Raw genomic sequence first — 17,024 nt, 5'->3', positions numbered from 1 at the left:
TAGTTGACAGACGAGTAGATCTGTTCCTGTCAAAATGAAATATCTAAATATACAAATTAGAACCAAATAATCCTTTGGGGACAATTTTACAAGCAGCTGTTTAAGTGGAAAGATGAGAACTACAATTAACGTTTCTGAAACTACAAGGTTTATCATTAATCTTTCATATATATCTATGCAACTGCAGTTTCATATTTCTTCCAATTGATTTAACAATTTTTAAGTGCGGGATAAGGACACTTAATAATTATCCTCCTCTGGGAATCATTGCGTTCCAAGTATTGCTGTCGATAAATGTGCCACTGTCCTCTGAGTTTGCAAAGGAGCTCCATACCCGCAACCAGTCCAACATGACTTCATTAGCTTAGCAGGTGCTGTCCACAACTTTCAGATTCATCCCCCTCCCTTCTGTTATGGCTTCATAGTCCCTCCCCCAGAGGAGCTAACAAGATCAAGATCACTCTATCAATATAACAAGCAATGTTAAAAGGACATTGTGCACACACCGAAGCCCAAACGAGCATTGGATCAACGCGTAGGCTACAGTGAAGGAAGTGTACACACTAACAAACAACTCATGCACTATGGAGTTCTTGTGTAACAATTACAAATCAAACATAATGTAAATCAAGCAGCGGTAATTAACTTTAAAGCAGAAAAGTCGCCAATTCCTTTTTCTACTCCAACGGACCATACACTGTAAAAAAAAACGGCGCTCCAGGCACTACCTTCCTATGTTAAGAGCATTGCTGTGTTTCAGCTCAGGGGAAGGGGGCGGGGAGAGCTGTTATTGACAGCTGTGAGGCTGTCCATGAAACATAATCCTGGCTCTGATTGGTTCTTTTTGCTTGATCGCGAGCATTCTGGCAATTTTCCAAGTGCTGCAGGAGCAGCAGGTGTGACTCAAAGAGTGTGTTTTTTACACACAAACTACTTGTTTCATGTAAGGCTGTCCTTACATAGTGACAGCTTAAGCAAATATGACAAAAAGTCACTTTTATAAGAGTTACGGACTGCACCTCTAAGTTGTAAGGTTGAGAATCAGGCCCAAGAGGAAAAATATGAGCCCTGCTGTATGTACCGTTTACTCAACCTATACAGTTTGTCAATATTTAGTAGGGATTTTTGTCTTTTCCAATGACAACCAGCGTACTATTACATCACTATGGATTCTCAATAATTAGGGATCAATTTCATCAAATCAGTTGAAAAATAAAATTGCATGTAAGTAATCTCATTATCTCTCATCAGGACAAAACTTTCCCAAAGCAGAGAGATGAAATGTAGTCACTTATTTCTACATGCAACAACCAATCTGAGTGAAATGTCTGAAAACTCTTCAGTAGCCTCGAAGGACCTTTGTCTCCTGACTGACTGTTTCCTGGTAAACAGCTGATTACAGCACATAAATCAATGCACAGTTGTGTGTGTGTGTGTGTGTGTGTGTGTGTGTGTGTGTGTGTGTGTGTGTGTGTGTGTGTGTGTGTGTGTGCGTGTGCGTGTGATTACATTACCATGGCCCCTGTGAAGGCGTGTGGGTCGCCCAGTGAGGAACCTCGAGCAGGTCAGTCTGCAGATTAAACAGTCAAATCAAGTGTTAGCACTTCAATAGCTGATTCATTTAAACTCCAGCCCCAACATTCTGACTATCTGGGTAATTAAGGTATGTCTTTGTAGTACTCTTTAGTACTTCTCCAAAAACTGTTGATCAAGTCCTGGATTTAAGAAATTTGAGACAGTTTGGTTGTGAAAAAGCAATGTAAGCAGCTTTGTAAATACATGTTTGTTCTAAATAAAGACAAAAGCAATACAACCATGAGTCACAGCACTTGTATTTGCATATATACATACAGAACTCGTATCATTGAGTACATGGATCGTACACATTCTGGAAAAAGTGGTATCGGGACACTTTAAACTAATTTACAAAGCTAATTTTTTGGGGTTGGTTCTTAAAAACAGACTGAAATTATTTATTGTACGAATCCTTCTCGATATTGCCAATTGTGACGTCGCCGTGTTCATCTTAATTGGGAAATCATTGCTTTTTAAATTGCATACAAATATTAATTTCCTAAAAAACCTTTAAAAGCATAAAGTTAATAGCTCTTTAACATGCACAGCTGTAATGTTTAGGGCAGAAGGCTCAGCTCATGAGAAGACAGTTATAGTTGAGGTACTGTAAGCATTTATTTATAAAGTCATATTGAATTTTTTGACGTCAAATCAGTTCAATAGTAAGTGTAAGGAAGAAACTCGACCTTGACTATAAATGCAAGTTTCTGTAATCTGGTGATCTTAATGGAGATGAAAGTGATTTACTCCTATTGTGAGTATAGTTGACAAACTTACCACAACAAACGAAGAAATGAAACCCTGTCGATGCTGTTTGGAAACGTTCACAAGTTAAGACATGGAAATCTGTGGAGAACAAAAAAAAAAGACACCAAATAATGAGGGAATGTCTTCCCTGAACCAGTTCTTTGTCATAAAGAAAAACAGCAAACGTCTTCATGGGGACACGTGAGCCACAGATGCTCTTTTGATTCCTCAGCAAATACAGATGCACTGGTCACACTGGTCACAGTGCAAAGTGTGTGAGCAGACACAACGATCCCAGTGCTGGAAAACGGGGACACAAAGCCGGCGGGTTGTCAAAGCGAAGCATCCGCAGTCGGGTTCAGTCATGTGGACGAACGGCTTATTGTTCACATACTGAACCAACGGGTGCACCAGTGGAAGGGTGTCACACTTTGATAAGCTCAGACTAGAGGCCACAAACACTTTAACAAAACAACTTCAGTTTAATAATCCACTATCACCACCTACTCATTTAGCGCCTCCCTTTAACTATCAAACAATAGTTTCTTCTTTTTATCCACGTTTGAAACTATGTAATTGAATGATTTACTTTACATAAATATAAAATATAAATTTTAAAGCACAGATTACAACAATAAAACAAACAAATCTGTGGCTTTACCTCTTCAACATATCTAACTAACTTCACGTTTCATGAAACATGTAAACATGTGGACTGCACTTCTTAAACACTCTGAACTTAACAGGACAGTACAAGACAGGACAAGAAAAAAATCAAAATTTTAAAAAACGCAGCCTTTGTGATTAGAAAATCGCATTTTATATTGAATAATGTTGCAAATGCAATTAATTGTTCAGCCCTATCATACAGCACAATAAATATAATAAGGAAGTGGAATTGTAACTGGAGGGTCATTGATTCGAATCCCCTGTGAGCCATCACTGTGGGACTGTGAGCAAGTCCCTTAACCCATATTGCTTCCAGGTCGTCAGTGCAAATGAGAACTTGTTCTCAATGATTTACCTGGTTAAATAAAGGATTTTTTTTTTTACTACAAATATTTTACAAAAGATGATTTAAACTTGTATTACTCAATGTAAAAAAAAAAGGTTACCTTTCTAAAATGTTTTGCAAAAATAAGCAATGTGAACATTTCTATAATTATCAATCAATGAGACAACTAACATTTTTAAAAATTGTTCCTGTTTTTAAGACATTTTTTACACTTAAAATTGCAGAAATATTTCAAAGTTTAAAGAAAATGTGTACAAATGTATTAATTTACAGATATGAATAGTTTAATAATGCATCTATATGATGCATGCACAGAAACTATTAATGTAACTATTATGCAACAAGAACAGTTTCATAACTAAAAATACAAACATGTCCGCGTGTAGTTCTCTGGTTATTTAAAATACTATCTGTTGTGGCTGAAGTTTTTCAGGTAACACCAATCCTTCACTGACCTTTGATCATGTCACAGTAAAAGCTGTGTACAGCTCTATTTAACATGCGCCACTCACTGGACTCCTGCTGTAAACAGGACTACTGCTTATAGTGTAAAGGTCTGCCACTGAAAGCTGATCTAAGAAGGTCAGTGGGTGAGCAGCTCAGAGCTGATCACAGACACACGTTTAAGAAAAGCATGTAAAACTCCAATCCGTCCTATCTCTGCGTTCATTCAGCCCTAAGGAAGGTAAAAGCAATAAACATTTTCCATGAGGTAAATCATCCCATAGTTGAGTTCCTAATGTCTGTAGCTGATGCTTTATATTAGTAGCTCCTCCTCCTGAAGAACCCTCTGACACTTTGCGTCTTCTCATCAACACTGTTCTGTTTTTAAAAATTGTGTGCAATGATGTAAGAAAATAACTGGTGTTCCTATTTCTGTCCCCTGGGGCACACACACTGTTTTAATAAGAGTAACGGATGTAATACGAAACCAAACAATCCTTGCTGAACAACTATTGTACTTCATTACATAGCCCTTGGATTTCATTTAAACACTCTTCTTCTGATCGGTGTTGGTGAGGTTTTTTTTTTTTGTCATATATTGAACTGCACAAGTAGATGTTAAGCTGATAATTATGATACAAATGAGCAAAGGAAAATGCTGTAGACTTCATATAACAGGAACGTGAAGGTCATTTTACTTCAAGAGACAAATACAAGCCAGTTCGATCTTAACTGGGCAACAAAACAGGAGGAATTTCAAAATGTATAATTTGCCAAAGATAGTGTATAAAGATTTATCTGAGATTTTCTTAATGGTTAAAAATTTATAAACTTAATTTTTCTTTGTATCTTTCCAAAAAAGCCCCTTAATTTCTGACAAAAGCTCAAATTTGTGATAGTAAAAAAATGCCACAAACGGCCCTTTTAAATTATCTTTAAGTCTAAACAGAAGGTGTCGGGAAAAATGCTGTTGCTGCACCAAGCTCATCCGACCTAAAGTACTGTATTTAATGTATTCTATTTTACAAGATAAATTATTTATTTATTTATTTATTCAGTTTATTTCCAACATGGTTGCATTCACAGAAGTTTTCTTTTTCTCTTTTTTTTTTTTTTTTGTACATACCGAAAAAAGAGACGAGAGAAGCAGGTTGCTTATCCGAGTCCCGTCCCCTAACCATATTCATCAACAGCTCCCACTTTAGTTAAGTTTCAAATACCTGTGATTAAATGTTGTCCAAATTGTAAGACAGTTTAGAAATGTCATTCTTCATAACTTTGGCAAAAGTTAAATAAAGAAACACTTTCAGGAAGTTATTACTTAATTACACTGAAATAATGAAGAAAAAGGGGGACATTGATGTCTGGACCATTTTAGCTGAGTGTGGTATCTGACACTCCTGGTATAAGATGACTTAAGAAAGAGAAGAAGACACGCCTTCTGGAGTGAGGAGTCCAGCTTTTAGTGCTGCAGCTGCCTGATAAAGCCTATCTACTGACACATGGCTGTGTTTACCTCGACCCACAGAGTTCATGCACTTTAGAGTTAAAGCATTTAGAGCTTTAACGTTACTCCCATCCCATGAACATGGGAACAACGGGGATTGCAGGAGAGTTTAAAAACTTAAAAAAATAAAAAATAAAAAAAGAAGAAGAGAACAAATATTGGAGGCAGAGAACACCAGCATGATGTTCAGTGATAACTGTTAATTAAAAAAAAATGTAAAAAGAGGATGAGCTCATGTAAACACGCCTGCTGGTTTATTATCAAACCATCTTAAACTTCACTTTTAGACTTTTCAGCAACAACTAACTGTACCCAAGTGAATTATGATAGTAACAAATAGTTACAGAGAAAATAAATGAGTCATGAATAAGGAGAAAAAAATACTTAATGTATATTTTATTGTTGTTGTTTCTAGTGTTTACTGTATACGTATATTTACTAGAGGTGTCCCGATCCGATATTGATATTGGATATCAGTCCGATATCAGCCAGAAAACGAATATTGAATTTTATCGGACTGCAACTAAAAACATCAATATAAGCTCTCCGATAAAATGTTTCGCTCCAGCACTTCTATCCATAGGTGACTCTGGTTCACAATCCAACCATTTAACCTACTGTTGCTGACTATTGTTCTCTGTTTGAGTAACATCACTTGATCAAGCCTTTTCTAACATTCCACACTACAAAATAAGTAATGAAAGTATGAGGGATCTGTGCTCATATTGTATTGGATCGGTATCGGCCGATACGCAAAGCTGCATTATCGGTATCATATCGGAAGTGAAAAAGTTGTATCTGGAAATCCCTAATATCTACTGTCAAGGTTTAATGCACTACTGGTTAAAAAAAAACTACCAAAGACAGCTCTGATCAGGGTTTTTAAGGCCCATCCCTTAATAAATATGTAATTCTGCTTTTTAATCTGTCACGGAGCACCAATTCTCACTGAACTATTCTCAACTTTTCTAACACTGTTTACCAAATGTTTAAAAAAAAGGTAAAAAATTATCAAGATTCGAGATATCGAGATTCAAAATATATAGTTTTCTATTTTGGCAATATGGAAAATTACAATATCCCCTATATCGATATTTCTATTTTATAGCTTATTCTGTATCAAAATAGTTGTTTTCAGAGTCACTGCTTTAGCTACTTCCTGGAGCAGTGTTAAAAGCACAGTTAGATTAATTGCTGAGTGTGTCCTACTCCTAACCCAGACCTTCCCCTAAACATGCCACACTAAAGAACTCACTCACACTTTCTGTCCTTTATAGGACATTTTTGAGGAAATATATTGAGATGAATGTTGGTCCATATCGCCCAGCCCTAATTGGTAGATGTGACTATTCTAACATAAATGTAAAAAGCCTGTGATTGGTTGCTGGAAAAAAAAGGGCTCATTCAGCTAATTTGGTGCTCGTTGACTCACATAACTTTTTTTTTTAAATAAGAAAAAATGACAAACACCCCAAATCTACAATCATAAATAAGGAGATCAAATATTATATACTGTATATATAAGAATGTTCTAATTTAATTTAAGAATACATCAAATGCAATACAATCATTTCCCGATCAGTCATTCTTTCATTGATTCTTTTCCATTGATGTTTTTATAAACGCGATATTGTTTTTCAGTATAGGCATTTTATTGTATAATGTCCCAGCACACGGCTGATATGTTTCTTTTTTTTCCATTGGTAAGAAATGACAGAGCAGAAGTTTGTGAGACCTTAGTGTGTCAACTAATTTCTGCGTAAAAACTTAAATTAATAAAAATATGTGCCTTGTCTTTTTAAAAGGAGGCAACCATTATCAACTAATGCACTTTGTTTTATTACGCAAGTTTGTCATTTTGAAGCTTCACAAAAACATTTCTCATTTCCTAAAATATTTTCATTCTTGTAAAATCAGTTATGGACCTCCAAATATACCAGATCAGTTTTATTTTATCACTAATCTTTTTCTGATCAGCATTGATCATTTAGCGCTCCTTGCAGAATAACTTTAGACTTTCACATTCTGGTTCAAATACATCAGACATGTAAAATAATAGAACTCTGATCAGTGTGGGCGACTTTTATTTTGTTATTTTAGTTCAGGGCTCGGTTTGATTCCATATTGGCCAATGAAAAAAAAAATCTCTAAATTTATTTAAATATAGGTTAAAAATGTTACAAAAGCAGTCTTTTAAAGATTGTATGTTTACTTAGAAACAGTTAGAAATGTATTCTTTAAAATGCCACAAAAACATCCCATTTAGATCCATCATTAATTTAGGCCGTGGCTATTCATACGGAAATATATCCATAGACTGCCAGTCTAATCATACGCAGCGTCCCTCATTGGCCAGTTTAGGTGACGTGATAAGTGCACCATGTGACTTAAAGTTCCATCAGTCTTATTTCAGCTAATTTTTGTCTTTAGCTACCCTGCTAACCCTTTTATTTTAGCCCTAACCCTATCCATAACCATAAACCCTAAAATGTTTATATTTTTAGTATATGTATTTTTAAAGGTGGAATTTGCTGTGCTAAATATGCTAAAATGAAAAAATATTTATGACATATTTATGTGGGATTTGAACCCACAGCAACAGAAAGGAGACGTCTGGAGTCAGGCGCTTAGACCACAGTGAAAACACAGGCACATTACATTTATGTAGAAAAGGTCCGGAAAACATATGTTTTCATGTCAACAGTCAAGGGATCTACTGATACGTTTCCGTATGAATAGACACTTTGTTAATTTAACCCCCTTTTATTGCCTTTTCCCTGCTAAATGAAGACACCCATGCAACTTTCCACATTGCTATGAACTGGAAAACTTTAATGTGGCTGCAGCAATAACAACACAATTCAGATTAATTTGAGTTTTTAAATCTAGTGAAAAAAAATAATGTATTTTAGCTCAGGTTTCACATACAGCAAAGTTAAAAAAAACAAAAAATAAAATAATTATATATATATATCAAATTTTAAAATAATTAAATTCTGACGTTGTGTTCTAGTTTCACATTTTTTTCATGTGAAGGTATTTACAAAGTAAATGTTTAGTCATTTTTTTACTTACCAATAGCTGAGGTGGGTGCTCTCGTGGGCCAGGTTTGACACACCTGTGTTACTACTCAATAATTACTACTTACTTCATACATAAGCACAAAGCGTTTGGACTGTTGACGGCCGCGCCCCTCACTTTGAATATCTGTGAGGGTACGCCCTCTAATACAGTTGTTTCCAATGTTTTAATGATATAAACAGTCTTATCGCTATTGCGATGTGAAAACGCTACAAGCGGCTGACACAACAGCATGAAAATACGTGTTATTGCAGTAAGTGACGCTGTGCGCTTTAGGATAGTATTAGTGAAGCTGTTGGCGTGCTAACAAGGTGCTAACTGGAAAGTAAAGGCACGAATCTGATGAAGTCAGGCGAAAGTTTATTAGGACTAAAACCCGCCGTGTTTTGATGCAGTCTCGGCTCGTTCTGTCGTTAAAGTAAGCTGGTTAGCGAGCATTAGCCGCACAGCTAACGTGTTTTGTTGTTGTGAGATGGAGGGCGGAGGCCTCTGTCAACACACCGGAGTACTCACCCGTTTGAAGCCGCCTGGACAAGCTTTGCAGCCGGGCAGTCAGCCGAGGCCTCTCTGGTCACCGAGCAGCAAACCAAGAGCCGAACAGACGGTAGACATAACCGAGTCGACGGCAGCTTTACCCGATCACAGCCGTCGTCGCCATCGCCGCGAATCCTGCTCCTGCACCGCGGCCTTACGCTGGGTGACGTCAGCACGTCACGGTGACAGTCAGCGGTGAGGGGGCGGGGCTCGCCACGCGGTGCCATCATGTAAACACAAGACGTTACATAACATTACAGCATCATAACAGTAGAGTAACGCTTTACACAGCCATATTACAGCATTATAACATCACAGAACAATAACATTACAGTAACGCAACATTACTATAACATTACAGCTCCGTAACATTAGAATACCACTATATATATATATATATATATATATATATATATATATATATATATATATATATATATATATATGACTTTATTTCAGACACACGATTGGTCCATAGATAAAAATCAAAAGTATTGAGGAGATGAGTATATAACATATTATCATATTACAGCATCATAACTGTAATTTTAAAGCCTAATGCTGTAGTGCTACAAAAATGGTGGCATTTTAAGGTTTTGTGTTATGGTAATGCTGTTTCAGTGCTGTAATGTTATGATGTGGTGCAGTACATGTAAGGGTATAGTGCAATAATGTTATTGTAATTATGTTGTGGTGCTTTATTGTTTCTGGAATGAATAAATCAAGGAAAATGTAAACATTTCTTATGTATTTTTCTTTTTGTTCTTCGATCTGTCCATTTCTTTTTGACTTTATCAGCTGCTGTTGTTCTTGTCAAAGCATTGCCTTTCTCACAGACAGTCATCCACATGGTGTTTCTCCTGCTTGGAATCACATTTACTTGCTTTGATTCAATAATATGTTTATCCTCTTCCTTCCACTGATGCTTCCAATATTTCATTGTGTGCATGCAGCCACTCCACTCCCCACATTCTCCATGTTGGACACCATAACCTTCAGATTTAGGCAATCTGCACAATTTCTGCACCTGTTGACATCAGTCTTATTAAATCACCCACAACAGGTGACCAGATTATTTTTTTATCATACATTATACAGAGAGGGCAGTGGTGGTCTAGTGGTTAAGGAAGCAGGTTTGTTATCGGTTCGAATCCCACTTGGGCCATTACTGGGGGGTGAAATATGGGGCAGCTCACTGCTCCTCAGGGATATGATAAATGTGAGAATATGAGAACAAATTTCATGTATGTAACCGTACATGACAACAATAAAGGCGAGCTAAATAAATAACCTGTAGAGCTCCCATTTAATGTGCTGTGATGGATTTTATTAAGATAGGAGACCAGACTCCATGTTTATGCCAATGCTAATGAGGGGCCTACACAATGTTTGGCAGGTGGTCAACATTAGTTCATAGTGCATTCTGATGTCATCCCTCATTAATAAAGACACGACACAACAGGCTCTTAAACAACCATGTATTGACTGATGGCTTACATATGCAGTTTTATTGGCATCCCTTCGTCCGTCCTTAAACATCCTTCAACATACATATTTTCTTAATTCAGAGTCACAAATAATACCATTTTTTAAACTCTGAACATTTTTGCTAAACCCTTCATTGTTCGTGACAAATGTCAAAATGTAAAAGTGAAGCTTTGCTTTTCTTAAAGAAATCCCTGCACATGTTTAAATCAATCCATTCCTCCATGAGGAAAAAGCATGGGGATGATATGGCACAAAGCAATCCTGATTTAAGCCTGGAAATCATGTCTGCAAGGCCGTTGGGAGGCTTCTCATGAATACGGCTGCTCCGATCAATCAGGAACTGATCATGATTGGCTGATCAAAGTAAAAACAGTCGATCACATCTGGAGATTTGACTTTGCGTGTGGAAAATGTTCCTCAAATTACACACACTAGCACAAATGTTACTGCATTCCAATTTGGCCTGCAAGAGGATTTTGAGAACTTGAATCATGATTCAAATCCCCATATAATTTAGTTATAGATATTTAGAGCCTCCAAATCTCAAAAATTCAATCAATTTCCCTGATGTATGCACAGGCTTGCATTTCTTTTGTCAATCATTGCATGATTTCACTCATTTCTAAACTCATTTACATTAAAATAATAATAATAATGTTTTCCCTTTTAAAAACCTTGCACTTTCTCACAAATAACCGCACAAAATTTCCAGCAAATTACAAGAATGTTGAGAAATTTGGTTGCAATTTCAAGGATTTTGAAGTTGAGGTCCTGGAGATACTGATATCTGTAACTATGTGTGATACACTTATGCTTTTAAAAGTGAATTATATACATGTTTTTTTTTTTACACGTGAAAGTCCAGACTCAGACATCGTAATGATGTAATTGCTATCTTTTTTAAAATTAATATTTTGTGTCAAATTCTGTAATTTTCTGTTTTTCCCACTTATTCAGATCAAATTGCGTCTTGTTGCCCTTGAACTAACATGTCTGACATCTCTGAGTTACAGTTTGCAGGGTCTGGAAGAAGCATTGTGTACAACTTTTTACAGACATGACATGAATGTTCACTCTATCCAAAGTCAGTCACAGGTACACATGCAGAGGTATCACTGGGTCACTTTACTGCCTGGGTTTTTTGTTAAATGCTGAGAAAAATAAGGGCACACTGACTTCAAACAGTATTTGTTTGTGTGATAGTCTTTAAAGTCAATTTGAATTCAAGCAGGCCTTTTGTTGGTTTAATTCAATGAGAAATTGTGACTCATGACAAACTTAAAAAGCCTACTTTTTAATTTAATGTGATCATTAATATATAACTAGCAATTAAAACCCTGATCGGAGAACCTTTGTAAGTGGATGACGCATTCAGCATTTAAGGTATCCCTTTAAGTGCTGTTTTTTATGCAAGAACAAGAACACAAAAACAGTCTTTCTACATGTCATGTGACCAGGATGGCATAAGCATGCAAAAACAATGAGATGAGCTGTACATGAAAAGGTTATGGGTATAAATACATTTCCTTTTCCAGTCTTGTGTCAGCATCTCCATGAACAACAATGCTGTTTAATTTGTAATCATACAGTTTGTTATGGCGGCGCTAGAACGTGGAGAACGTTATCTTCTGTGGTTCCATTGGACACAACATAAAGTTGGATTTAAGGAGGAAAGTCTGGAATCTGTAAAAGCAACAATCCAGCCGTCCACCTCGTCCTGGTTCCTGCTGCAGTGAAGGGTTAGAAAAACCACACGAAATCCACCTCATCATCTCATTTTAGTACAACAGAGTTATCCTGTACAGTAGAGGGCCTCAGCTGCTCCGGCACCGGGAACACAAAACATCATTCAAGATCAAACCAGGACCTTAATCTAAGAAAATGTTTGAATTCTGAAAAAAAAAGGTGCTGCAGATTCAATTTTAAATAATAGAAATAACAAGAGAGCCACATGAGGTTACAGTAATATTTTATCAATTTGTGGATAAGGAAGGAAATCATTCTCTCATTCTCACTGTCCTTTTTATCAAAAACCAAAAGGGACATCAAAACATAATTTATTATTTTAAAATCCAAAATATCAACCAAAAAAGAAAAAAAGGAAGTGATTTAGCTTTTCTTCTGGTTACTTCTCAGGTAAACAACCTATAATTACCATGATTGAACAAACAATTGCACAGCAAAATCCCCAGTGTTAATATTCTAGTGTTAAAACACAGAATCCAGTGTTATTTTAACAGCCAATAAATTCAGTGTGAAACCTTAGGGAGTAAAATTTGACAGTGTTGGTGTAAATCTATGGTCAATAAAACAAACATACTGTACGTGTTACAATCCCGGTGTTAAACTGCCTACGCCTTTAATTCATCGGCTCTGACTCTAGAGTCAATTAACTCTGACTAGCGTTAGTTAAAAAGACACTTATACCTACTAGAGTGCGATCGCCTCTATAAAGTGTTAGTTTGGGCAAATTTTGAAACACCTGTGTTGAATTTAAGTTTTGACTCTTTCTTTAAATTGCTAGAATAATTTTAAATGAATGAACACTGATTATTTTAACACCTAATGGTGTTACAAATGTTTAACATCCACACTAGTGTAACTTGAGTGGTATAGATAGTGAGGAGAAAATTGTGTAAATCATTGAAACGCCACACCATCATTTTATTAGCAATGAAACGGGTGTAGTGTACAATCGGCTGTAAAAAACAATATTAGTCACACCGAGGGTAATAACAAAACTCAGTGTTAAAACTTTGACACCAATGAGCAGGCTTTCAATTACTTGACACTAACACAAGTTTAAATTAACACTGAAAAGTGTTAATGAAGATTTCTTTAAAAGTTTTATACAAGTAGGTTGTATTTGGTGATATATAAATTAAGTTAATTGACATTGGAGGTAGGGTAGTGTACATATAACACTATAAAGTGTCGGGCGACATTAAGATTTAACACCGTCAGTGTTAAAAATTCTATGTTTCAATAAATTTCATTGAATATGTTACATTTAAGTGTCAAAGTTAAACAACACTGGCAATTTCGCTGTGCAAGACACCCTCGCACTATTGTGAAGCAACGATGCTCTGCAACATGAATAAATCCCCTTTGAAACTAAAGCAAAAGATCTTTTTCTCTTTTTTCTCGCCAGATGAAATGCCAAAACAGGTTTGTGACCTAACTATGGGTCCCGACCCACGAGTTGAGAACCTCTGCTCTACACGTTGTGATCATAGCCAGCACCACTTTATGAAAACAACTGTTTGAATAAAGCTTTAAAAAGCAAGACTACCCTGAGAGAAGGTCGAAAAACGTGGGCAAGCCTGCCAGACCAGAACCGGCTTGGATGGGTTTGGTTTATTAAATCTGTACACTCTCATATTTCAATATAATCAGCACATTTTTGTTCCAAGAATGCACGATAGCGTCACTTTTTTTTTTTTTTTTTTTTAGGTAACCGTGTAATATATATTTCTACATAATACAATCCGAGTCCTCTGAACTATGTAGCCATGTGCAAGTGTTCACTACCAACTTTAACGATACAGGAGAAAGGCAAGGACTCGCCAACACTAAGGTTAGGATAAGGTTGATATCTGAATGCTTCTGGAAGTCTAAGTGCTGTAAGTACTTCATACACGAGGTATTGGATATCTAGGTAACTGTTCTGAGTATAAAAGAGAGGCAAAAATACATAAAGAACATCTCGCAAGCATGACAAAGAAACGTCTACGGACACAAATCACAAAGATAATATGGTTTTCTGGGATTACAGCATGTTTTAGAGATTAAATGAATGACGGCATTTCAGCCCAGCAGTGATTCAAACTGCAGATATTCCCTAAAACACTCTTTCAGACACGTCATCAGATGTTCGCTGTGAGGTGAACATCATGAATCACCTTCTAAAGTCAGCTCTTCTGTAGCATCGATCACCTGCTGATGTCTGATTCTTTTATTGCTTTTAAAAGTAAATCCAGGAGTTGTTTTGATTGGCAAAAAAAATGTGAGAAAAAAAACAAAACAAATTATGTCAAATCAAGTTTTTGAATATTAAATTTGTAATACAAGTGATTCTATCCAGATTTTGAATGTTTCCTGGACTTTATAAAGTAATCATTAGCAAACAAATGGAAATATGACAATATATTCAATGTTGAGACTTGAAAGTAAAGCTAAGAAAGAAAGAAAAAAAAACATTGATATTAAACTACACCAATGGTTAATTAAGGAAAAAAGTTTTCTATTGGTGTTCTTGATTAAAACCTACATTATCTTGCATTTGCCTTGCCATTACCAGCTAAATGAAAGATTAACTGTAATATCAATGTGATGCGGACCACATTTAGAGACTTTAACAGACAATACATGGACAAAAGTATTTGGCAGGATTTTGGTTCCTTATCTTCTAATAAGGTCAATTTCAATGTTTCAGCATGCCAAGACATTTTGAACAATGTGATGCTTCCAGTTTTGTGGGAAATGTTAATGCATAATCGCTCTACTAAATGAACACTCTTCTGGTAGAAGAACTCACTCCATAATAAAGGATGTGTATTTGAATTGGTTGACGGGCCTTTGTCTGAATACTTTTGTCCGTGGATCTTGATCGAAAAAAAAATCAACTTCAGATCTGAAATCAACGCATTTAAATGAAATCAAACCAGAAGTCACTTTTTAAAGCAATAAAAGACGAGAACATCCCAGAGGAGACGTTTTAGAAGCATCACGTAGGAGGGGGGAGATGTCCGATCGTTTCATGATGTGCTTGAACATAATCTGAGGTAAAGCCAGTGATCTGTTCCGTGTACGAGAGCCGAAGAGGTAAAGAAATCCTGTAAACTGTGCCCAAGCACCGGCGGCCCTACGCTGTAAACCTGCAGGGTTGTTACAAAATAGCAAAAGAACACTTTAAATACTCCACTAGTTTCCTTTTTTCTACTTTTTTGCAGCGTTTTCATCTTTTTTTTTTTTCTGGCGTTTTTCACGGGGTATCATCACAGGTGACTAACTACAGAGGGTCAAAGTGAGATCCATGCTACATCAGGTTTAGAGAAAGGCTATTGCAGACGACTCTACAACATGTACAACCACATTTTTACACGCGTGAGTTACAAAGAGTTCAAAACATATCACCGAGAAACTAATTACACACAGGATGTGGATTATTTAGAGTCTTAAAGGACTATCCCTCGGTCAGTAACAGGTCTCTCGTTACTCGACCTAAACTGTCCCGTCTTACGGACAAAAATCTGAAAAATTGCTATTCAAAAGGTAGCAAATTTGGTCAGTGTCTCTCTCTTTTGTAATAGTTACAGTGCTTTTAATGGCTTAAGACACGGGGTCTTTTTTAATCTCACCCAGTGGCAATGGACAGGAATTCAGTGTGCATTTAATGACACCGTAGCTGCAAAAGTCTTGGAGTTCAATCGGTAAAAGGACAGCTAGTGCCGCCGCGTACAGTTCAAAGACATTATCATTATCAAAAGGAAAGAAAGGACAAATACACCTTTTTATAAATAGCTCTAAGGTTCTTGTGGAGGAAATGTGGGACTTTTTAAAACTCCCACTCCATGCTCTCGTCCCGGTTGGCGGCTCGCTCCAGCCTGTGGATGATGTTACTGAGGTTGGCCATTTTCTCGTTGCGTCTCTGAGAACTCCTGCTGGCCTTGGGGCTGTGTTCGTAGCTGGTGGATGGAGGGTTGGGCAGTGACGGCGAGATGGGAGCGGAGGACGAGGGGACGGGGGACACAGAGACCACCAGGCCGGGGGACGAGGCGGCTGAAGGCGAGTTGAGAGAAACCTCCAGGCTGCCGCGGCTCGGTTCCGACGATGCTTTGAAGCTGACCGGATCCACGGAGGCCTTCCCAGACTCCTCGGAGTGGTTCGCCCTCTGCGGGACATCAGAGGGGGCGGGGCCTGGGTGAAGCCCCTCCTCGAGCTCCCTGGAGTCCTCGGGCTCGCTCTTCAGCGAGGAAGCAGCGGGACATCCCTGAACTCGGAGCTCTGCCTCGTCTTCCTGTTTGACGTTTAGGTGAAGGTGAGCCGAGAGTCTCCTCTCTTCGCCATCGGAGGCGGGGCTTCGTGTGGTGGATGGGGAGTAGCTGTGGTTCTCAGCATCTGTCTCATTGTCCTGCTGACCCTCCATCAGAACCTCTCTCCGCATCCTGGACCTGCTATCAAAACATACATTTTTGTTAGAAATCTATAGAATTGAAAGCAATTTATTAACCCTCCTATTCTCCTCAAATATTATTAACACATTTTACTCTTGGGGTCAATCTGACTCCAGGGATATTTACCTCCAGAAAATCGTTTTCAGAAAAATGTTGACCAAGTTTTTGTGTCAGGCAAAAAACCCCTTGATAATGAAACCTTGACCTGTTATCTAGCGCCACCATCAGAGCCAAATTTTTAAATGAGCATTAATTTATCTTGAATAGTAATCCAAATATTCTCAAATTTAATTACAATATTATTGACCACATGACCTATGAGTCCTATTGGTCGTGGTGATAATATGACCTTTTCTGCAGCGCCACCATCAGGTCAAACTTTCAGTTTTAGAGTTAGTGTATCTTAAAAATCTTTCCTCCATATATTTCCTAACTTGAGGTGCACATTCATGACTCT

At 37.3% G+C, this 17,024-nt stretch overlaps 2 protein-coding genes across 12 annotated transcripts in view; both read right to left on the bottom strand.

The window, feature by feature from the left end:
- mtmr3 (myotubularin related protein 3) overlaps nt 1–9,082 on the bottom strand; it is a 36,201-nt gene extending 27,119 nt beyond the window's left edge. For all 10 annotated transcript variants that reach the window (XR_003674780.1, XR_003674782.1, XR_003674783.1 and 7 more), the window contains exons 1-3: nt 8,883–9,082; nt 2,353–2,421; nt 1,515–1,570 (exon numbers count right to left, since the gene is read on the bottom strand). Coding sequence is in view for 6 of the 10 variants with exons in the window: in XM_028457079.1 (XP_028312880.1) it covers nt 1,515–1,517 (3 nt within the window). In the remaining 4 variants the exon portion in view is untranslated. The remainder of the gene's footprint in view (nt 1–1,514; nt 1,571–2,352; nt 2,422–8,882) is intronic.
- A 5,651-nt stretch (nt 9,083–14,733) lies between these two features.
- cux2b (cut-like homeobox 2b) overlaps nt 14,734–17,024 on the bottom strand; it is a 168,742-nt gene continuing 166,451 nt past the window's right edge. For both annotated transcript variants that reach the window (XM_028458282.1, XM_028458283.1), the window contains one exon: nt 14,734–16,564. In XM_028458282.1, coding sequence (XP_028314083.1) covers nt 15,949–16,564 — 616 coding nt within the window. In that variant the 3' untranslated portion in view covers nt 14,734–15,948. The remainder of the gene's footprint in view (nt 16,565–17,024) is intronic.

Source organism: Gouania willdenowi, chromosome 9 (assembly GCF_900634775.1).
Source record: "Gouania willdenowi chromosome 9, fGouWil2.1, whole genome shotgun sequence".
Lineage (NCBI taxonomy): Eukaryota > Metazoa > Chordata > Actinopteri > Blenniiformes > Gobiesocidae > Gouania > Gouania willdenowi.
This window is presented reverse-complemented; position numbering and strand designations above follow the sequence as displayed.